Source organism: Erythrolamprus reginae, chromosome 1 (assembly GCF_031021105.1).
Source record: "Erythrolamprus reginae isolate rEryReg1 chromosome 1, rEryReg1.hap1, whole genome shotgun sequence".
Lineage (NCBI taxonomy): Eukaryota > Metazoa > Chordata > Lepidosauria > Squamata > Dipsadidae > Erythrolamprus > Erythrolamprus reginae.
Window position 1 is genome coordinate 268,829,140 of NC_091950.1, and position 21,802 is coordinate 268,850,941.

General features: G+C 41.3%; 1 protein-coding gene across 1 annotated transcript in view; it reads left to right on the plus strand.

Moving 5' to 3' along the window:
• GRHL1 (grainyhead like transcription factor 1) overlaps positions 1-21,802 on the plus strand; it is a 75,960-nt gene that overhangs the window by 21,239 nt on the left and 32,919 nt on the right. Inside the window, exons 4-8 of the mRNA XM_070732972.1 lie at positions 1,790-2,180; positions 5,222-5,298; positions 7,763-7,919; positions 9,166-9,277; positions 13,242-13,336. Coding sequence (XP_070589073.1) covers positions 1,790-2,180; positions 5,222-5,298; positions 7,763-7,919; positions 9,166-9,277; positions 13,242-13,336 — 832 coding nt within the window. The remainder of the gene's footprint in view (positions 1-1,789; positions 2,181-5,221; positions 5,299-7,762; positions 7,920-9,165; positions 9,278-13,241; positions 13,337-21,802) is intronic.

The following is a 21,802-nucleotide window of genomic DNA, read 5'->3' on the forward strand; positions in this document are numbered from 1 at the left end:
TCTAGATATAATACAAATGTAACTCTACTCTTGTTCTCAGCTTAATATAGGCAGATTAACATAAATAAAGAAATGTCTGGTTTATGTGACTAAACCTGGGGTATTTTAAAAAGAATAAATTATTGGAAAATTCAAACACTGGGCATATCCCAAAAGGCATTCATATTTTTGTCCAGATTATTACTATAGAATACAGATCTATAGGAAATTCTGCAACTTAATTTTGAAAAATGGCAGGGAATATGATTATGAATAAATCTAATAAATTGAATTGAATTGAATTGTTTCTCTCTTACAACTCAGAATTCTGTGATTTCATCAAAAGTAGTTAAAATGAAGAGTCTGCCATTGACTGCCGACTTCTCTGTCAGCTTCAGATTTGAGGGAACTAAAATATTATAGAAGAAAAGCTTCCCATTTCTCATAGCTAGATATCTTTTTCGATTATAACCTGAACTTTCAATTGTTAGGAGTTTCTGATGGTGCTTTTATAACTAATTATACCATGTGATCTTGCTACCTTTGACTATACGAGCATTAGAAGATTTGCCTGTTTGGCTTTTAATTTATAGTTGCACTGTCTTTACTTGAGATACTTGGTCTCTGATGAAAATGTATATTTTGTGAATGCAGTTGCTAGTGTAAAGCCTCAAGCTAGACATACCAAATGAAGGATGGTGCTAAGGAATTTCTGAGATATTCTAGGAACTAAAAGATAGTCACTAATTAAAGAAGGCAGATAACTTATCCCAATATTCAAAAGTTTGAAAGAAAGATTACAGTATATGCATTTGTTTTGTCCCCTTATCTTTAGTCTGAAGAAAACAAAAAAGGGGGAACAAATAGTGGAAGGGTCAGGAATCTTCCCTCAATGCTTAGTAATTCTATTGTCTTTCTTCCAACAATGTTGTTGTGTCATGCTCTCTGGTAGACTTCTCCCAAAAATTCACAGGTACAAATTTCAGACACACACATGTTTGAAAATTCAAAACAATGTTCTTTATAATGAAAAGTCACTCAAACTAAGCCTTCTTTTGGTATAGCACTTGTCTCCAAACAAACTGGTAATTTGTACAAGTCCCTTATCACTTCTGTGATACTTAGCTTGCAGCTGTGAGGCAATTAACAGTCCTTCTTCTTTCACAAAGTGAAACACACTTTGCTCTGGTTTAGTTTCAAAGCGGGGAAAAATCAGCACACAAAAGGTCAAAGTCAGTAAAGCAGTCACGAAACACAACGATCAGATAATCCTCCACAATGGCCAAACCCACAGGCTGCTATTTATAGCAGCCTCACTAATTACCACAGCCCCACCCAACCACAGGTGGCCTCATTTTCTTTGATAATAATCTCTCAGTTGTTGTTGCCTATGCATCGCTCTCCGCATGCATGGCTGTATCATTAACTCTTGTTCTGAATCCAAGGAGGAGCTAGATAATTGATCTCCTTCTGAGCTGTCTGCCACACTCTCCTCCTCCCTGTCACTCATGTCTTCTTGGTCAGAGGAGCCTTCATCAGCAGATTCCACCAGGGGGGCAAAACAGGCCTGCAGCATGTGGATGTCTCCCCCACATCCACAGTCCTTGGGGCAGGAGCTGGGCCAGAGCTAACCACAACAAATGTATGGTCTGGATTAGTTTTTTTTCTCACTGGTAGCAATAGGAGAATAATTCATGGAGGAAAGGTAACCTCAAACAGACTTTGGCATTAGTGTTGCTCCTCTTGGAATTGATTCCTTCCGCCATACGCTTAATCCACCACTCAATCAGTTCTCTTCTTGTTTGTTTAGGAACAGTATGCCAAACCTGATGGAACAGTCGCTTATTTCTGCTGGGGAGAACAGAGTGCAAGTCTTGAAAAACATGCCTTTGAATATTGTCCTGCCACACAATTCCCAAATGGGCATTGACAAGAGGGGCCACCTGACAACCCCAGATACTACAGTCACTGTCTCCATTGCATCTATGCCCACCCATTCAATCAAGACAGAAACTCAGCCGCACAGTTTCACTGTGGGCATCCCTCCAAATGTCTATCACCCAGAAGCGACGGAGAGGGTGGTGGCTTTAGATCGGAGCCTCAACACTGACCAGTTTAGCAACAACAGCCAGCCTCAAAATTCCCAGCGGCGTACTCCTGACTCCACCTTCTCAGAGTCTTTTAAAGAAGGTGTGCAAGAGGTACAGAAGTAACCTGCATCTTTGGCTTATGGGGTTCTTAGCCTAGAACTGGGTCTTCCGTAGCGATGAAGAAAAGCCACATAACGTAACGTTGGAATGTGATCTTGGGTAGACAACTGGCCTTCCAGAGATTGATGAAAATGAGTTTTTACAGTTTATTTATTTATTTATTGGATTTGTATGCCGCCCCTCTCTGAAGACTCGGGGCGGCTAACAGCAATAATAAGACAGCATATAATAATAATCCAATACTAAAAACAATTAAAAACCCATTACAGTGGAACCCCGACATAAGAGCTGCTCGACTTAAGAGCTACTCGAGATAAGAGCTGGGAGAGGAGAGACATTTTTTTATTTTATTTTATTTATTACTTGGATTTGTATGCCGCCCCTCTCCGCGATACGAGCCGAGAAGAGCCGGGCTGGCTTACTTTCCTTCCTTCCCGCGCTGATGCAGAGCCACTCGAACAAAGCGTCGCGCCCCTCTGATGCTTTCGGTGGCTTCCGAAGCGACGCTGGGCTCTTTTGCCGCCAAAAGCGTCAGGGGGGCGTGACGCTTTGTTCAAGTGGCTCTGCATCAGCGCGGGAAGGAAGGAAAGTAAGCCAGCCCGGCTCTTCTCGGCTCGTATCCCGGCACTTGGTGAGTGAAGAGGCGGTCGCCTCCCCTGCCGCCCCACTCTGGGGGTCCTTGGCTTCTGCTGGGGGTGGGGAGATCCGAACGCTGTTTAGAATTTCACATTCCGAGTGGCCCAAACGCCAAAGGCGAACTTCCGCACCTCAGGAGTTAGCTCGCAAAAGGCGCGGCTGTTTTAAAACATCGCTGCCGGCCTGGGGGGGGGAGAGGGAAAGGGGGGAGAGGGGGGAGAGAAAGAGAGAGGGAGAGAGAGAAAGAGAGAGGGAAAGGGGGGGAGAGGGGGGAGAGAAAGAGAGAGGGATAGAGAGAGAGAGAGAGTGAGAGATGCTCAGTGAGCCTTTCTTTGAAGTTGCCTTTCTTTCTTTCTTTCTCTCTCTCTCTTTCTTTTTCTCTCTTGCTCTCTTGCTCTTTCATTCTTTTTTCTTTCTCTTTCTTTCTTTCTTTCTCTTTCTTTCTCTTTCTTTCTTTCTTTCTTTCTCTTGCTTTCTCTCCTTCCTTCCCTCCTTCCATTTCTTTCATTCTCCCTCTCTATTTTTATTTCTCTTTCATTTTCTTTCTTTCTCTCTTGCTTTCTTTCTTTCTTGCTCTTTTTCTTTCTTTCTTTTACCTTCCCTTCCTCTATTTCTTGCTTTCCTTTTCCTTCCTCCCTTCTTTCCTCCCTCTACAGGATTGGGTGGCAGTGAAGTTACTCTCCCCTTTCATAAGTTTCCTTGCTTCCTTCCTCTGTTCCTGTCCCTTCACCCTTTCTTTCTTCCTTCCTTTCTTTCTTCCTTCCTTCCTTTCCTCCCTCCATTTCTTGCTTTCCTTTTCCTTCCTCCCTTCTTTCCTCCCTCTACAGGATTGGGTGGCAGTGAAGTTGAATAAATAACTACAGTTTAATGAATAAAAATAAAAGTTTGCCATGTTGATTGTTTTGGGTAAAAAGAGGAAAGGAAGGAAAGCTCTCAGCTTATCATCTTATTAATAAGTAAAGTTACATTTATTCTTGCAATGTCTTTTTGCATAATTTAGACTAACTTTGTGAGTTTTTTGAGGGCTGGAACCAATTAAAATTATTTACATTAATTCCTATGGGGAAAAGTCGTTCGAGATAAGAGCTGCTCGACTTAAGAGCGCAGGTCCGGAACGAATTAAACTCGTATCTCGAGGTACCACTGTATAATAAAAACCAAACAGACATACAGACATACCATGCATAAAATTGTAACGGCCAAGGGGGAAAGAGTATCTCAGTTCCCCCATGCCTGGCGGCAGAGGTGGGTTTTAAGTAGCTTACGAAAGGCAAGGAGGATGGGGGCAATTCTAATCTCTGGGGGGAGATGGTTCCAGAGGGCCGGGGCTGCCACAGAGAAGACTCTTCCCCTGGGTCCCGCCAAGCGGCATTGTTTAGTTGACGGGACCTGGAGAAGACCCACTCTGGTTGCTAATGATGACTATATATATGATAAAAGCAGCAAAAGTAACCTAATTTTTGTTAACAAAATAACAGATTGGAATAATTACAAGAACTTTGATGTAGCAGATGCCATCCTTTGTCCATGCTCATTGTCCAGACTCTGCTATAGACCTTCATGTAAGAGAGTCACTATAGATCAGGGGTGGGTTCTAACTTACCTCGCCACTAGTTCACTTCCTCCTGTGCCGCGTGGCGTGCGCACTGCCGAAAATTCACAAAAAGTCCTCCTCCAGGCGCATGCACGGTGCAAAAAACTAGGCTTCTGCGCATGTGCAGAAGAAAAAATAAGCAAAAATCCCCCCTCCCAAATGATGACATTGTCCACAGATTGGCACTGACACAACTAGCTCCATGACATCACCAGTGATTTGCTATCAGTTCTATAAAACCAGTGTGAACCAGGAAGAACCCACCTCTGCTATAGATTCTGAGTAAACACAATGAGATTATGTTGGAAAATGCAGATCTTAGAATTTTGGCTACTTGAATGTCGACCATCTTAAAAGCAGCTCTGAGCTAACCCCAGCTCTGAGAATAAATAACAATGCCATTCCTTCTCCTTTCCCCTCTGATTTTGGGTGTACTCACTAATCTACACATGGATATCAAATTCCTATTTAATTGTTATATAAACCTGAAATTTCAGTCCGGTGGATTAGAAATAGAAGATTTTTTCCTCCCTAAGGTTGAATATGGGTATATAATTCTAAATTTAAAACAAAAGCAACTTCTGTATGGTATGAAATTGCTAGCAAGAGAATATGGCTCACCTTACAGGACGTGGCTCACTCACCTTGAATGTGAGCAAATTATGTTGGGGTTATCTTGGTTCTAGACTAAGCTCGTTTTGTATCTGAATTATGGGTGTCAGCAGATAGTCTATTGATGATAAATTTAATGCTGTAGTACTATTTAAAAATGGCTATTTGTCTGAAATCTCAATGCCTACAGGTTTTTTTCCCTTCTGAGCTGAATCTTCGGATGGCCAATGTGAATTCTGAAGACTACGTGTTTGAAAGCATTACTGGGTAAGTGTACTTCCTTGCGAGTTTAGCTCTTGCACAACAACTGGATTCTGATGCTCTTGCAAGCATCTCTTGGCACACCTCACATTTTGCTCCGTCCTCTTGCTCATGCTCTGCTTTGTGAAATGAAAGACTGAAGCTCCGAGTGGTGAGATTTGGCCATTCTGCCCCTAATCCTTTTGGAAATAATCATGTGAATCAGAACACGTACACAAGAATGTGCCTAGGTAAAATGAGGTACTTTTCCGCCCCTGGCTTGAAACTTAAAAGTTTAGCGTTGTGGATTGCAGAGCAGTGTGGCCTCTCAGAGGAAAGCAGGTGGATTAATATTGAGTCTGTGGGAATGTATTTCATTGCTCTTTTGGTGTACCGCAGAAAACCAGCAGTGAATCAGAAAATGCTTCTACCACAGACACATAAGTGGGTCTCAGGCACTCTTTTTGTCACTTTAGTCACTTTTTGTCTTTAATTTGGATGAGAATTGGCTCATTAAGTTTCATTTAATCAGATAATGAAAACAAGTTGCTTCCACAGCATTATATAAATATAAATATATACTGCACGACATAGTTCCCTCTAAGCTGAGCAGTGAGCAATCGCTCAAAAATCATCATCAACTCAGAGTTTTCCAAACCTGCCCAGAAGCCGAGAGGGAAAGAGTGAGAGAGAAAGAGAGGAAGAGAGAGAAACAGATAGAAAAAAGAGAGGAAGGAAAAGAGAAAAAAAAGAATGGGAGTAAGGAAGAGAGAAAGAAAATCAAAACCTAGTTTGAAACTAGCTCAACTATTTAAGTGGCATTTTGATATTGATAGAGTTGCCCTATTATGAGCTCACTGTTATACACACAGTACAGTATTTTATTTTGAAATTCTCTGAGGCAAAACAGGGTGGGTTTTTTATTTGTTTGTTTGTTTGTTTGTTTGTTTATTATTTCTGTGCCGCCCAGTCGCGAAGGGACTGCCGCTCAGACACTATACTTTTCCGCCCACCCCCCATAGAAATTAGAGGGAACACTGCTGCATGAGTCAAAAAGAGGGCTGTGAAAATATTTACTGACCCCTCGCATCTTGAACATAAATTATTTTAACTCCTACCCCCAAAATGTCGCTATAGAGTACTGCACACCAAGACAACTAGATACAAGAAGAGTTTTCCCCCGAACACCATCACTCTGTTAAACAAATAATTCCCTCACCACTGTCCAACTATTTTCTAAGGCTGCATTACTATTAATATTACTTTTTCTCATTGTTCCTATCACCCATCTTCTCCCACTTACGACTGCATGACTATAACTTGTTGCTTGTATCTTTACGATTTATATTAATATTGCTTCCTCATTGCTTATTTGTAGCCTTTGACAATCATTAAGTGTTGTACCTCATGATTCTTCACTAATGTATATTTTTATGTACATTGAGAGCATATGCACCAAAGACAAATTCCTTGTGTGTTCAATCACACTTGGCCAATAAATTATTCTATTCTATTCTTCATTATTATTTTACTCTTATTATTTTCTGTGCAGCGTTTTTCCCTCAATCCACACAAATATAAAATACTGTAACTCAAGTACAGATTAGTGAGTGTAACATTTTCACAGCAGTTGAGCAATTGAGGTATATCAGGTTTTTAAATCAAAGTACAGTGTTACCTCTACTCAAGAGCGCCTCTACTTAAGAACTTTTCTTGATAAGAACCAGGTGCTCAAGATTTTTTGCCTCTACTTAAGAACCAAATTTCCCAGGAAATTTGAGAGTGGCATGAAGGCCTGGCCAGTTTCCTGCCATTCCCCCTTTAATCCCGCCCATCTTGGGCTTTTCTGGGCTGCCAGAGGAGCCTTTCGGTGGTGCTTAAGGGGGCTTTGGCAGTCCAGAGCGAATGGAGCGTTTTCCTTTCTCTGAGCGCTTGGAGAGGGAATAAACCATTTTGCTGTGGTGACTCCCTCGCACTGCCTCCCATACACCCAGTGCGAGGTTGCCTCCCGGAGCGTCTGGGTGCGGAAAGGCAAAAGGGGAGGCTCACCTCACCTTCCTCCTTCTCTTCTTCCTCCTCCTCCTCCCACCCAAATTCTGAGCTTTTATTTCTTTCCTAATGGGTTTGCACGCATTATTTGCTTTTACATTGATTCCTATGGGAAAAATTGCTTCTGCTTAAGGACATTTCTACTTAAGAACCTGGTCACAGAACAAATTAAGTTCTTAAGTAGAGGTACCACTGTAACACGTTTTAGATACTTCTGGTGGCATTTTTAAAGTCTGCAAATCCTCTGCCTCATTGCTAAAATAATGAGAGTGGATCCAGGTGATCTCATCTTAAATTTCCAATCCTCTATTTCTCACATGTCTGCCATTTATGATCAGTCCCACTATTGAGTTCTAATATCTAGCACATTGGGATTGTTATGTTTGGATGATTTCATATGCAATAAGTTGTTTATAAAACTTCCTGTTCTGAATTTTTCCAGGAACAACTTTGAATATATGTTGGAAGCTTCAAAATCACTTCGGCAGAAGCCAGGAGATAATACGATGACTTATCTAAACAAGGGCCAGTTTTATCCCATTACACTGAAGGAAATTAGTGGTGGTGAAGGAATCCATCAACCCATCACTAAAGTTAGAGTGAGTTACAATTAAAGAAAGTGTATAGGAGAGAAGCTAATGAAAATGGCTGGTAATAGCGTTTCTGGTGTGCAAGAGGGGAAATAGTTTGTTTGTGGATGACCCAAACTTCTTATGGGCTACCCATCATTGGTAAGGCTATAAATAGTCCACAACTGTCCTCAGTTGACTTTGATCTGATCCATCAACTTGTTTCCCTTCTTTTTAGCAAGTTTTTCCTTAGAATATAAAGACATCTTTTTTTGCTTGCAGCCCGGGAAGCTGTACTGTACAAACAAGAATTGGTTGTTAGGTAGATCACGCTGACAAATAATTACCACCTTCAACATTAATAATATTCACATTCATCCAAACACCTATCTATGAAAAAGTATGAAATCATGAACAATGACAAAATTTTGTGGCTGGGCTGGTTAGATTTTTGCAAAAACATGTGACCAATTATTATGATCTTATAATGAACCAGACTTCCTCAGTGATGCTTATTGCAAAGAGCAGGGATTTATTTTTAACTTTCCCAAATAAATAGATGTTCTTCCTTTTGGGAGAATGTAGGGAACATCTTCAAGTACTATTGAAACCCGGAATGTTATCAGCCTATTTAACAATAATATTCCTTTATTGCATTATTATGCTGCTTCCTAAACAGCATTCCAAGTTACGATTTCTTGAAAGGTTATTACGTTATTGTCTGTGGATTTTTACTTTTGCTGCTTGTGGTAGGTCTATCTCCAGAATTTCTTTTTTTAGCCTTTTTTTGAAAGAGGGATGTTGCTATTTTGAATAATAGATGGAGGAAGTGCCATCTTTAGCCTCTCCCCAGGCTTTCAGGAACCCTTCATGGTTAATTCAGGGTTTTATGTGCTTTGTAATATTAGATTTGTTTTCGCTGGAATATTGTTTTTATTATTGTTGTGAGCCGCCCCGAGTCTTCGGAGAGGGGCGGCATACAAATCTAATAAATTGAATTGAAATTGAAATTGAATTCCTTGTGGCTGCCATTGTCGCTCTCAAATCTGAGAATCTTGTTCTTCTAAACTTGGAAAGTTCACTTCACTTGCCTCTCAGAGCCCACAAATACACGAGGGCCGAGATAAATTTCCAGAGTTGCTGGTCTTAGATAGTAGCTTTCCACCCTTCATCAAAAAATGGGCACATACATCCTTCTGCCACGCCCACCATAAAACTTAAATGAACCTTTTCTGCTCCCCCCCCCCCCCGCCTTTCTCTTTCCTCTTCTTTGCAGAGTGTCATCATGGTTGTATTTGCTGAAGACAAAAGCCGGGAGGATCAGCTCAGGCACTGGAAGTACTGGCACTCCAGGCAACACACAGCTAAACAAAGATGCATTGACATAGGTAAGAAGCTCTCAAGCATCAGGTGCCGAAACCTAATTTAGCAGGTTACAGGTCTTAGAAACATAGAAACATAGAAGATTGACGGCAGAAAAAGACCTCATGATCCATCTAGTCTGCCCTTATACTATTTTCTGTATTTTATCTTAGGATGGATATATATTTATCCCAGGCATGTTTAAATTCATTTACTTTGGATTTACCAACCACGTCTGCTGGAAGTTTGTTCCAAGGATCTACTACTCTTTCAGTAAAATAATATTTTCTCATGTTGCTTTTGATCTTTCCCCCAACTAACTTCAGATTGTGTCCCCTTGTTCTTGTGTTCACTTTCCTATTAAAAACACTTCCCTCCTGGACCTTATTTAACCCTTTAACATATTTAAATGTTTTGATCATGTCCGCCCTTTCCCTTCTGTCCTCCAGACCAGTGTTTCCCAACCTTTTTTGAGCCGCGGCACATTATTCATATTTTCAAAATCCTGGGGAACACTGAAAGGGGCGGGGGCGGGGGGCGGGCTAAAGAAAAGTTTGGACAAAAAACCCCTCTCTCTTCCTCCCTTTCGCTCTATTTCTCCCTCTTTCTCTCTTTTCCTTCCCTTCTTTCTCTCTATCTATCCATCTTTCTTTCTTTCTTTCTTCCTCTCTTTTTTGCTCTCTTTCTCTCTCCCTCCTTCCCTTCCTCTATGTCTTTCTCTCTCCCTTGCTCTCTCTCTCTCTCTGTCTCTCTTGCTATCTCTTTCTTGCTTTTTTCTCTCTCTCTTGCTCTCTCTCTCTCTTTCACTGTCTTGCTATATGTCTCTTTCTTTCTCTTTGCCTCTCTTGCTATCTCTCTTTCTTTCTCTCTCTTTCTCTCTCTCTGTCTCTCTTGCTATGTCTCTCTTTCTTTCTCTTTCTCTTTCTCTCTCTCTCTGTGCCTCTCTTGCTAAGTCTCTCTTTTTCTCTTGCTATGTCTCTCTTTCTTTTTCTCTCTCTCTGCCTCTCTTGCTATGTCTCTCTTTCTCTCTCTCTTTCTCTCTCTCTCTTTCTCTGCCTCTCTTTCTTGCTCTGTCTCTCTTTCTCTGCCTCTCTTGCTATGTCTCTCTTTCTCTCTCTCTCTGCCTCTCTTATATGTCTCTCTTTCTTTCTCTCTCTCTCTCAGCTGACTGCAAGCGGGAGCCCTGACGGCGGCAGCTGGACGTGCTGCTGGACACCGTATATGCCAGGCCTGCAGCGCCAGCATGTACGACGTCCAGCAGCACGTCCAACCGCCACCGTCAGGGCTCCCGCTTGCAGTCAGCTGAGAGAGAGAGAGCGCTCCCTCTCGCCGCCGCCATCTCCCCGTGACTGCCTGCAGCCGCTGCGGCCACCCCCCCCGCTCCCATCGCCAGTGCCCTCCCGCCGGGCCACAAAGGACACTTGCCGTCGACGCCAGAGAAGCTCCAACTGGGCGGGGTGCTGCCGGTACTTCCGTCCTGGGGCTCCCGCTCGCAGCTGTCAACCGGCTCCTGCTCGATGCTGCGGTTTTCGGCGCTCTCCTGCTGGGCCGCAAAGAAGGAAGGCGGGAAAAAGGCGCGAAGAATGGAGCTCTCCTTCTTCCTGCCTTCCTTCTTTGGGGCCCAGCAGGAGAGCGCCGAAAACCGCAGCATCGAGCAGGAGCCGGGGGACAGCTGCGAGCGGGAGCCCCAGGACGGAAGTACCGGCAGCGCCCCGCCCAGCTGGAGCTTGGCGGCACACCTGGCCATGTCTCGCGGCACACTAGTGTGCTGCGGCACACCGGTTGGGAAACGCTGCTCCAGACTATACAGATTGAGTTCATTAAGTCTTTCCTGATATGTTTTATGCTTAAGACCTTCCACCATTCTTGTAGCCCGTCTTTGGACCCGTTCAATTTTGTCTTGTATTTGCTTGTGAGCTCAAAACCATCTTCCGTCAATGGTTCCCAATCTTGCCTGGCCCTCTTTTTGGGTTAGAAATCAAACTGCCCATCAGAATATTTCGGTTGGGAGAGAATGACAGACTTAAACAAATATACCAATCTCTGTCACTTAGTCCAGTGTTTCCCAACCTTGGCAATTTGAAGATATTTGGACTTCAACTCCCAGAATTCCCCAGCCAGCGGACAACCACATTTCTGACATTAATACCCTTGAAAATGTCCAGAGATACTTCACTAGAACAGCTTTTCACTCCTCTACCCGTAACAGAACACCCTACGAAACTAGACTTACAATCCTGGGTCTAGAAAGCTTAGAACTAAGACGCCTCAAACATGATCTAAGTATTGCCCACAAGATCATATGCTGCAACGTCCTGCCTGTCAAAGATTACTTCAGCTTCAACCACAACAACACAAGAGCTCGCAACAGATACAAGCTTAATATTAACCGCTCCAAACTTGACTGTAAAAAAAAGGACTTTAGTAATTGAGTTGTCGAAGCGTGGAATTCACTACCAGACTCTGTACTATCATCCCCTAACCCCCAACACTTTACCTTTAGACTATCCACGGTTGACGTCACCAAGTTCCTAAGAGGTCAGTAAGGGGCGTACATAAGTGCACCAGAGTGCCTACCGTCTCCTGTCCTATTGTCTCTCCTATATCTCCTATATCTTCTCTTCTATACCTATATCTTTTTCTGCTATTCTCTCATAGTTATATTTCACTCCTTTATTTTCTCCTCTATTCCCCCTTTAATACATTCTACCTGATTATATCCTCTATAACCCTCATTGTGTATTATTGTGTATTGGACAAAACAAACAAACAAATAATAAATAAATAGTTTTAGGTTGGAAGGATGCAACAAAATGGACAATACAAAATTGGTACCGGTACATGGTGGAACACATTCAGTTTGAAATTATGGATACAAAAATGAACATGATTAATGAAAATAAAGCAAAAGAACTGATGGGAAGATGGGATGGGGATAGAAGTTATGTGGTTAGTAGAATTCAAGACCAAGGTATAAAGAATAAACTGGAATCACTGTATAATTTGTAAATATTGTAATGTTCTTGGTTTAACATGATATTTAAAAAAATACACCCCCATTTTGGTGGAGGGTCTGAATGAATGATGTTGGCGGGGTGGGAGCACGTATTGCTGTGCACTGTGTTCTATGAAGTGTGTATCTGTCATTGTTACAAATTAATAAAAAATATTTTATATATAAAAATTAAATGTTCAGCTGTCGCCACTTAGAGTCCTCTTTTTCTTCTCTCTGTCTTCCCCCAAATGGTATTTTACCCCCCATTTTTAATCCCCACCCCACCCACCTCCGGCCTCAATTTTGACTGTAGTTCACGCCATCAATCCCGGAGACTCCTGGCTCTATAAATGTATGGATCGGCAGTGGCGACTCAATGCAGAGGGGAAAGGCACTTTTCACATGAGCAAAGCTGCTGTTGCTTCTTAGTCAGAGATCTCTGAAAGGACGCTTTTGAGGTTGCAGAACAGGTTCCAAGATTGAGTCGTTGGCAGAAGTCAAGCCTTAGGTACAGTTTGGGCAAGGAGATGAAAGTTGACATTATAGATACAACTTTGCCTACAGCCAAGCTGTGATTGGCCCGTTTCCAGCTCCTTTGGTTTGAAGGCTGGATTGCCGTCCATCTTTTTTTTCATAAACAAAAGTGGGGATTAATGCGTAATACTTAAAGGGAGACGCGCATGCTAATCTTCCTTTATCATGAGTTATTATGAAGAGCAACATATCCTGGTTGTGCTGTCTTAACATTTTTTAAAAAGAATTGAAGGCATGACAAAGGTAGCAGGTATTGCCTGTCTCTTTTGCTATTTCTCAATTTCATTTCCTGCATTGTACTTAAATAAAAACTTAAAGGGCTGCCCAGATAAACATTTAGATATTTTTTTTGGGTCTTCTCTAAGATAGTTCCGAAGAAAAATGATTGTTCGCCTAATTTGGGTCTGTGTCAGTCAACTAAGCAATTTTAATATATTTTTCCTCCTTTATGTTGTTAACAGCTGATTATAAGGAGAGCTTCAACACCATAAATAATATTGAAGAGATAGCCTATAATGCCATCTCCTTCACTTGGGACATTAATGATGAAGCCAAGGTAAGTGCCAGGGCTCTTCCTTCATTACCCTTCGGAGTATTAATGAAATAAAGGGAACACTTAAGTTGAAAGCCAGTTACGCCTACTACAGGAATCTCCAACCTTGGCAACTTTAAGCCTGGAGGACTTCAACTCCCAGAATTCCTCAGCCAGCAAAACTGGCTGGGGAATTCTGGGAGTTGAAGTCCTCCAGGCTTAAAGTTGCCAAGGCTGGAGATCCGTGGTCTAGTAGATATGGCACCAGGTTAGAAACAAGGAGACTGTGAGTTCTAGTCTTGCCTTAGGCATGAAAGGCAGCTGGTGACTTTGGGCCAGTCACTTTCTCTCAGATTGTGATATCAGACTTGAGTTACAGGCTGGTTAGCCAATTCCTGTCACACCCAATGAATCAATAGTTGATTGGTCAAAAAGAAAAAAAACAACAATCCTGCAGTGACATAGGTAAGAAGCTCTTTTGTGGGAATACGCTAGGAAGAAAACAAAAATTAAGCTAGTAGCTCTCTTAAAAACAAACTATCATGAAATAGCTGCTAAAAGATTGCCAAAAGCTTTCTGGGAAAATAAAGTTTGAAGCTGATTAAAGCATCACAGCTTGGATTATGAAATGGCACAAAGCCCAAAAAGGTGACCCTTTCCTATTTTTTTTCCTCCCTTGCCTCTGGGTTTAGTCTGATCCAAAAAGCGTGAACGAACAGGAGTCAGAAAATGCATTAGTCCTTTTCGGTATTCTTCCAGCAGAAGGCAAGGTAGTTGGTTCAGCATCTGAGATTGCTGCTCCTATTCAAACACACAGCTTTCAGTCATCTCAGTTTAAACAGAGGTATGTTTGCAGGCTGGAACTTGTAGTCCTCTGCAAACAGTCCATCTCCACCGCCAAGTGTCCTTGCATGTCAATCGAATGGAGTCACCCTTCATTTTCCATTTGCTCTGTGGATGTCACTGGATAGATTTATGCTGATGTCACCTATGGAACTTTCCTTGTGTTTCTGTGTGGAGCTTTCAGAGAATGATGGGCAATCTTATTTGCCCCTCAGAATCTCTTTGAACAGGCAATATACAAATGTACCACATTTTTCCGACTATAAGATACACCGGTATATAAGATGCACCAAGATTTCAAAGAGGTAAAGAAAGAAAGTTTTTTTTGTCCTCACTGGTCCCCAGAAATACTCTGGAAGTTTCCCAAACCCTCTGTGTGACCCATTTTTCACACACACACACAAAAAGCATTTTTGCCTTTCCCAGCCCTTAGGAGTATTGTTCAGGCTTCCCAAACTCTCTGCGCACCCTAATTTTCATAAAAATGGACCCATTTTCCACCCATTTTGACGAAAAACAGTGGACACAGAGGGTTTGGGAAGCCTATAGAGTGCTCCTGGGGGCTGGGGGAAGGCAAAAGCAACCCCATTTTTTGCAAAAAATGGCCCATATTTGGCTCTTTTTTTTTGCCTTCCCCCAGTCCTGAGGAGCACTCTGAAGGCCTCCCAAACTCTCTGCACACCCAATTTTGATGAAAAACAGGCCCATTTTTCACAAAAATGGGGCGTGGGGGCGGGGCTTCGGGAGGCCAAAAATGGCTGTATTTGGTGTATAAGATTCCCTGACATTTCCACCTTCTTGGAGCTAATGGAATCCTGATATGATAGAATAGGGGCCCCCAAACAGGGGGCCCCAATGTACGAAAAGTAGCATCCTGACTATGACGAGTAGGCCAAGACTTTCAGTCTAGTAATTCTAGCCTCCTTGTGCATATGTATCTGTGTGTACATATAAGGGGAATATGGAGACAACCTTGAGGAAGGAAGTGTTAAGTACACATCAATTTAGCCCCGATGTGATAAAGAAACACAGGATAATCCTGACTTGATTCTGTTTAGTATCGGAGAGAAACTCTGACCGTTTTTCAAGATTCTCTTGCTATTATATCCCAGGTATAAATAGAGTTCCAGAATACCTTGCATTTCCCGTTCCCTCAGCTGCACTACCTGTGTAACAGGTGTACAAAGCAGACTGCAACATTTCAAGATGCATCTCTGTCTGCATGTGTGTGTTTGGGCGGGCGGGGTAAGACGGCTGCTGTTTCAAATGCCATTCCTCATTTTCTCTCTCTCTCTCTCAAAAACACAAAATTTGACATTCGTGCTTGTTTTTAAACTGTTGAAAGCCACCTGGATTCTTAAGAAGATTTAATGTTTATACAATAAAAAGTATATTTGAGTCTAATTAGCAAAGAATGCTAAAGTACTGGTTAGGGTATTAGTGTTCTGTATCTGAAGCAAGGAGGACTGCTATTAAATCAAAAGTAGAACTATTAAAAAAATTACCATCAATCATTAATTATTTAAATTAATTATAGCTGCCCACGCCTATAGACTCTGAGTGGCTTACAAATACAAGACAATAAAAACAGTTAAAAGCATACATTCCTAGAGACAGCCCAGACTAAAACAATCAAATGATAACAAAACAAACAAAATCAGGGATAATAATAATAATTTAATAATAATAATTATTATTATTATTATTATTATTATTTATTAGATTTGTATCCTGCCCCTCTCTGAAGACTCGGGCAGATGCCACAAACTCATGAAATTCAGACCTGGGACCAAGGCCAGATTTTAAGAGCTTTCCAGAACTCTTCTAGGAGAGAAGAGGTGTCTGTATCTTTGATGGGGAGGTTGCTGTTGTTGATGTTGTTCCAGAGAACAAAGACTGTGACAGACAAGGCACACTTCATTGGTACCACAAGATGGATGGGTGGAGGGATGGATGGATGGATGGATGGACGGACGGATAGCAGAGAGAGAGAGAGAGAGAGGAAGGAAGGAAGGAAGGAAGAAAGAAAGAAAGAAAGAAAGAATTATTTATTGGCCAAGTGTTATTGGACACACAAAGAATTTGTCTTTGGTGCCTATGCTCTCAGTGTACATAAAAGAAAAGATACATTTGTCAAGAATCATGATGTACAACACTTAATGATTGTCATAAGTACCCTATGACAAGATCCTCAAGAGTGTCTCAAGATAATCTGAAACCTGAATTAAAATCTCTGTTTAGCTTTGAATAATTCACTTTCTTGGTGTGTTGAATCACTTTCTCTCAACTAGTTCCCTTCATCTCTACACGTACCACTCGACTTTTGCCTTTTTAAAGTGTCTTTTAATAGATACCTCCAAACAAAGCAGTTGGCTGTTGCCAAGCACTATATTTAGTTTGCAAAATCTAGGAGTTTCCTAAGCCTTTATATAAATAAACATAACGTTCAAAATGCTGGGCTAGAAAATGAGAGCCCATGGGTTCAAGTCCCGCCTTAGCGATGAAAGCCAGCTGGATCACCTTGGGCCAGTCACCCTCTCTTAGCCCAACCAGCCTCACAGGGTTGTTGTGGGGAAAATTGGAGGAGAAAGGAAAACTTATCAGGAAAGACTTAATGAACTCAATCTGTATAGTCTGGAGGACAGAAGGGAAAGTAGGGATATGATCGAAACATTTAAATATGTTAAAGGGTTAAATAAATAAATAAAGTGTTTTTAATAGGAAAGTGAACCCAAGAACAAGAGGACACAATCTGAAGTTAGTTGGGGGAAAGATCAGAAGCAACGTGAGAAAATATTATTTTACTGAAAGAGTAGTAGATGCTTGGAACAAACTTCCAGCAGATGTGGTTAGTAAATCCGCAGTAACTGAATTTAAACATGCCTGGGATAAACATAGCTCCATCCTAAGATGAAATACAGGAAATAATATAAGGGCAGACTAGATGGACCATGAGGTCTTTTTCTGCCGTCAATCTTATATGTTTCTAAGGTGTGTTGGGCATGTTTGCCACCTTGTGTTGTTTGTACAAAATAATGAAGGCAAGATCCAAATAAAATTTAAAAAATGAATTAAAATCGCTTAAATGTAAAAAAGTTGGGTGAGGCAGAAGACTGAGCAATATATTCCTTAAACCAGAGGTCCCCAAACTTGGCAACTTTACGACTTGTGGACTTCAACTCCCAGAATTCTCCAGCCAACTATGCAGCATGAAGAATTCTGGGAGTTGAAGTCCACAAATTGTAAAGTTGCCAAGTTTGTGGACCTCTGCCTTAAACAGTCAAGCAAGGACCTAAGGAAAGCTTCTGTTGAGCACATTTCACTGCCCCACCCCCCCATCCCCACTGCCACTTTGAATGCTTCAAAAAACATGAGAATCACAAGATTGTTGCCCTTTTCTTAGGTGCACCTGACAGACGATCTGGGCAAATGTTCAGAAGAGAGGAAATGGAAGGCTTTCACAGTTGAATTTGGCAGGGGACTCTTTAAGGAAGGATTTGTGGGCAGAGGAGGAGGGGATTAGGGGATGGGCATGAAGCTGTTCCAAGTCTTTATTGCTAAATAAATATTCCCTCCTCATCAGGTAAAGCCTGATGTTTTTTTTATCCTTCCAGTACATCAGCTTAAAATGGCATAACTATGAAGCAGATCTCAAATTCTAAGGCTTTCTGCATGGCAAACTCTAAAACATGGTATTAATTTTCATTACATTATTTTTTAAACTGAACTACTTTTTTTAGGGTTAACTGAAATCTGGTTATTGGAGCTCAAGTTGAAAGGACCATCCATTTGTTATTTCTGCATCATGCAAATTTATCTGGTGTATCTCTTAAATAATTCTTGAGAACAGATAGAATGAGCCAAAGACTAGCAAACAAACAATGATAGGTAGCTGCAGGATGCTTGAAAACTTCTAAACGTTGGCAGAATATGTGAGTGCTACACTGTAAATTGATAGTGGAGGGAGCATGGGCATTGATGACCAAAAATGTACGTGTTGTACTGCAACTCTATACATACCCATTCAATTGTACATTGTAGATTTTATATGGGTCTTATTACCAATTTGGGAATGGTGGTACAGATTTGCAGGTGGGCAGTCTAATCCTAAATCCTGTGCGCATATGAAAGAGAACAATCTGTAACGTGGCTGAGGTCATTTCTGTGTTCTTTTGTTTCATGTCAGTTAGAGTGAGAGCTAGCAAGTTGGTAGATAAGGCTGAGATGTTGATCCACAGCCTTTGGGAGAAATGAAGGAGTTTGGGCTGCAAGTCATTACAGTGCTCCTCCCAATGTCCCATGATCAATCCATCAGTTGCTTACTACCTGTCAGGTGTGAAGAGTCAGGGCTACACATTAAATTCTAGTTAAGCTGATTTATTGCTCATGCCTATACACAAGAATCTGGTCAACTAACGTTCAGCGTTAAATTGGCGCTAGTAAAGGTTGATAGAATTTAAGAGGACTTGTGCTAACATAATGATTCCAGCCTGATTCCGCTCTTGACTCTGTCCTCAGGCTCTGCCTTTCCTTTCCTTTTCCTACACTACAAATGAACATATTGGTAGCAATCCTCTCTCCTCAAACGTTCTGTAGATATATTAATGAAAGTTGAGGGACATCCAGTGGTGGGCTGCTACCGGTTCCGATCGGTTGGGGCAAACTGGTATTTCTGAAGATCAGATGGCCCTGCCCACCTGTTCCTACACTAGTCTGTCCTATACTTCCTCCTTTCTAGCTCAGCTGATTCCTGCAGCACAGTGGATTTTCACGACACCGGGGCTGCCTTAGAAGGTAAGCAGCTGAGCTTCAAATGCGCGCAATCGCATTAGGCATGCAATCACTGAACCGGTTGTTAAACCAGTTGCAGCCAACCACTGGGGACGTCATTATACCATCTTAATGTCCTTGGTTGAAGGAATTAAACTAGCTGTTTGTTATAGTGAAACGTGTATATTGTACATAGGTTGACCTAATTGTGAAGACTTGTAGGAGCAATCCATTGCTCCTGTAAGTATTATGTACTTCACTGGTTGTGTTTGTCAGTATATATGAACTAACCAGCAATGTATGTTTGGAGGAAATAGTTTAATGTTACTTTAAGAGCACAATCTATGGCTGCAATTAGCCATAGATTGTGGATTGCAATGTATTGTTGGTTGTTGGTGGCTATTGCAGTTAGTCTTGCTAATGCTAAGTTTTGCTGTGTGTTTAATACTGGTGTGGTCTAAGATATCACTGTGTGTTTAATACTGCTGTGGAATGCTATCAGCTCCCTTTCTAGAGAATTATTATTATTATTATTATTATTTATTAATTAATTAAATAATTAATTAATTAAATTTCTATGCCACCCCTCTCTGTAGACTCGGGGTGGCTCACAACAATAGTAGCAAAACAATATGTAATACAAATCTAATAATTTAAACCCATAATTTAAAAACATGCACACAACACACCATACATAAACAATATAGGACTGGGAAATTTATTTCAATTTCAATTATGGCCTTTACTTCAGAAAAGTATGATGCTATTTAATATCTTTTCCTACTTTCTGTTCCCAGATTTTGCAGAAAGTATCCTTCATCCTTTGCTGTATTTTCTGGCTGGGAATTATAAGAATTGGGGTTGAATAATATTGGAGTCGAAGTGTTAGGAAAGGCTGCTGCGGAACAATAATGAACTTTCCCTTTTGCATGTCAGCAGGCCCAAGGTGTTTTTTTTAAAGGATTCTAATTGAGTTTGATCTTATAACATTATCAAATAGCAGGAAGCAAAAACAGATTTCCCATAACTATTTTGGGTTGCTGTGTTTCTTATTTAATCTTTTCCTCATCCTTCAGAGAGAACAGATTTGACAGTGATTCTTGATCAGATTACAGGCAGACAGAGCAGCAATTCTTTCTTAGCGCTCTGATCTTATCAGGAAGAGATCTAGCCAATTTCCACTATTTTCATTACATGGTTCATTTGACTGCTCCATTTATTTATTTTTCGTTACCAGACAAAGACTTTTATGTGGTGCTGTGGACAGGGAAAAGTAGAGACAAAAGCTGAGTTTAAGTGAGGTCCTTACTACGTTTCTTGTGCGGTAAATCATGATAACAAGTTTTGCATTAAAGGATATTATGAATTGGCTATAGAACTATTATTTAATTAGGAGAAACTTCACTCATCACTGTTAACTTGGATTGGCACAAATGTGTGGCAGACATGAATTCAATGGAATTTTGGAGATGAGAACGAACCGGCTAGGAAATAAAAAGATAAGCAGGCCTTTAAGATGAGCCTGACCTCCATATAGATTCTTGGCAACCATCTGGAAATGGTTTCTTGTTACATCCTTCTGAGGTGTTTATTTTAGGCTTAAACCTAATGATCTCCCACTCAACTACTAAGTTGTTCCCCACTTTGTCTTTTCAAGATTAGTCAAAGTCAACTAGGTAACATTTATTTATTTATTGGATTTGTATGCTGCCCCTCTCCGCAGACTCGGGGAGGCTAACAACAATGGTAAAACAATATGTAACAATCCAATGTAATAAAACAACCAAAACCCCTTATTATAAAAAACCAAACATACACACAAACATACCATGCATAACTTGTAATGGCCTAGGGGGAAAGAATAACTTAACTCCCCCATGCCTGGCGGCAAAGGTGGGTCTTAAGAAGAAAGACAAGGAGGGTGGGGGCGGTTCTAATCTCTGGGGGGAGCTGATTCCAGAGGGCCGGGGCCGCCACAGAGAAGGCTCTTCCCCTGGGGCCCGCCAAACGACATTGTTTGGTCGACAGGACCTGGAGAAGGCCAACTCTGTGGAACCTTATCGGCCGCTGGGATTCGTGCGGTAGAAGGCGGTTCCGGATGTATTCTGGCCCAATGCCATGTGCTAAAAAGGGAGAACAGAACGGAAACACATATAATATGAATTTGTTAGAAAGGCAGGTTGAAGGACTTACTGAAAATAAAAAGAAATCAGGAAACAGACATAGGTCAGCTTATTTTAAGATGGTATCCTTCTGTGAGATAGCCAGCACCAAGTTAGGAAAAGCAATTGTGCAAAAATAAATACAAACACATGTATAGCCTGGTTCTTAAAGTATTATACAGTATTGATTGTTTTCACTCTCCTTTTCCTCCTCAACTGTTCCCACTTTTCTCATTTTACAAGGTTTGCATTTCATGGCTATTTGGCATCTTACAGCAGATTATTGCTTCATCATTTTGCAGCGGGCTTGAAAACAAGCACACAGCAATGTACAGTCATTTTTTTCTAGACATAGTTGCATGGTTTCCAAATAATTAGCCTTAGGGGTATCTTGTGGCAATAAGCCTCTATAAATGTATTGAGCAAAACGCTAGGTTGTCTTTCTCCTTGAAATGTCTCCCATTGAGTGAATCCTTGAATGGTGCCCTCCTTAGCTTTGTCAGCTTCTTTGCAAAGTTACGAGTTAGGGTTAGGGTTAGAGAGAGAGAAAATGTTGGAATATATGCCATCACATCCGTTGATATCTATCTCATAAGAGAAACGAAACTATTATTCCAGATGAGTTTTATCATCGGTTTATTGCCCTCTGTATTGTAGGTGTTGTTGTGAGTTCTTTTGCCCAGCAGAGGGTGTGTGCACATCAAAAGACCCTTGT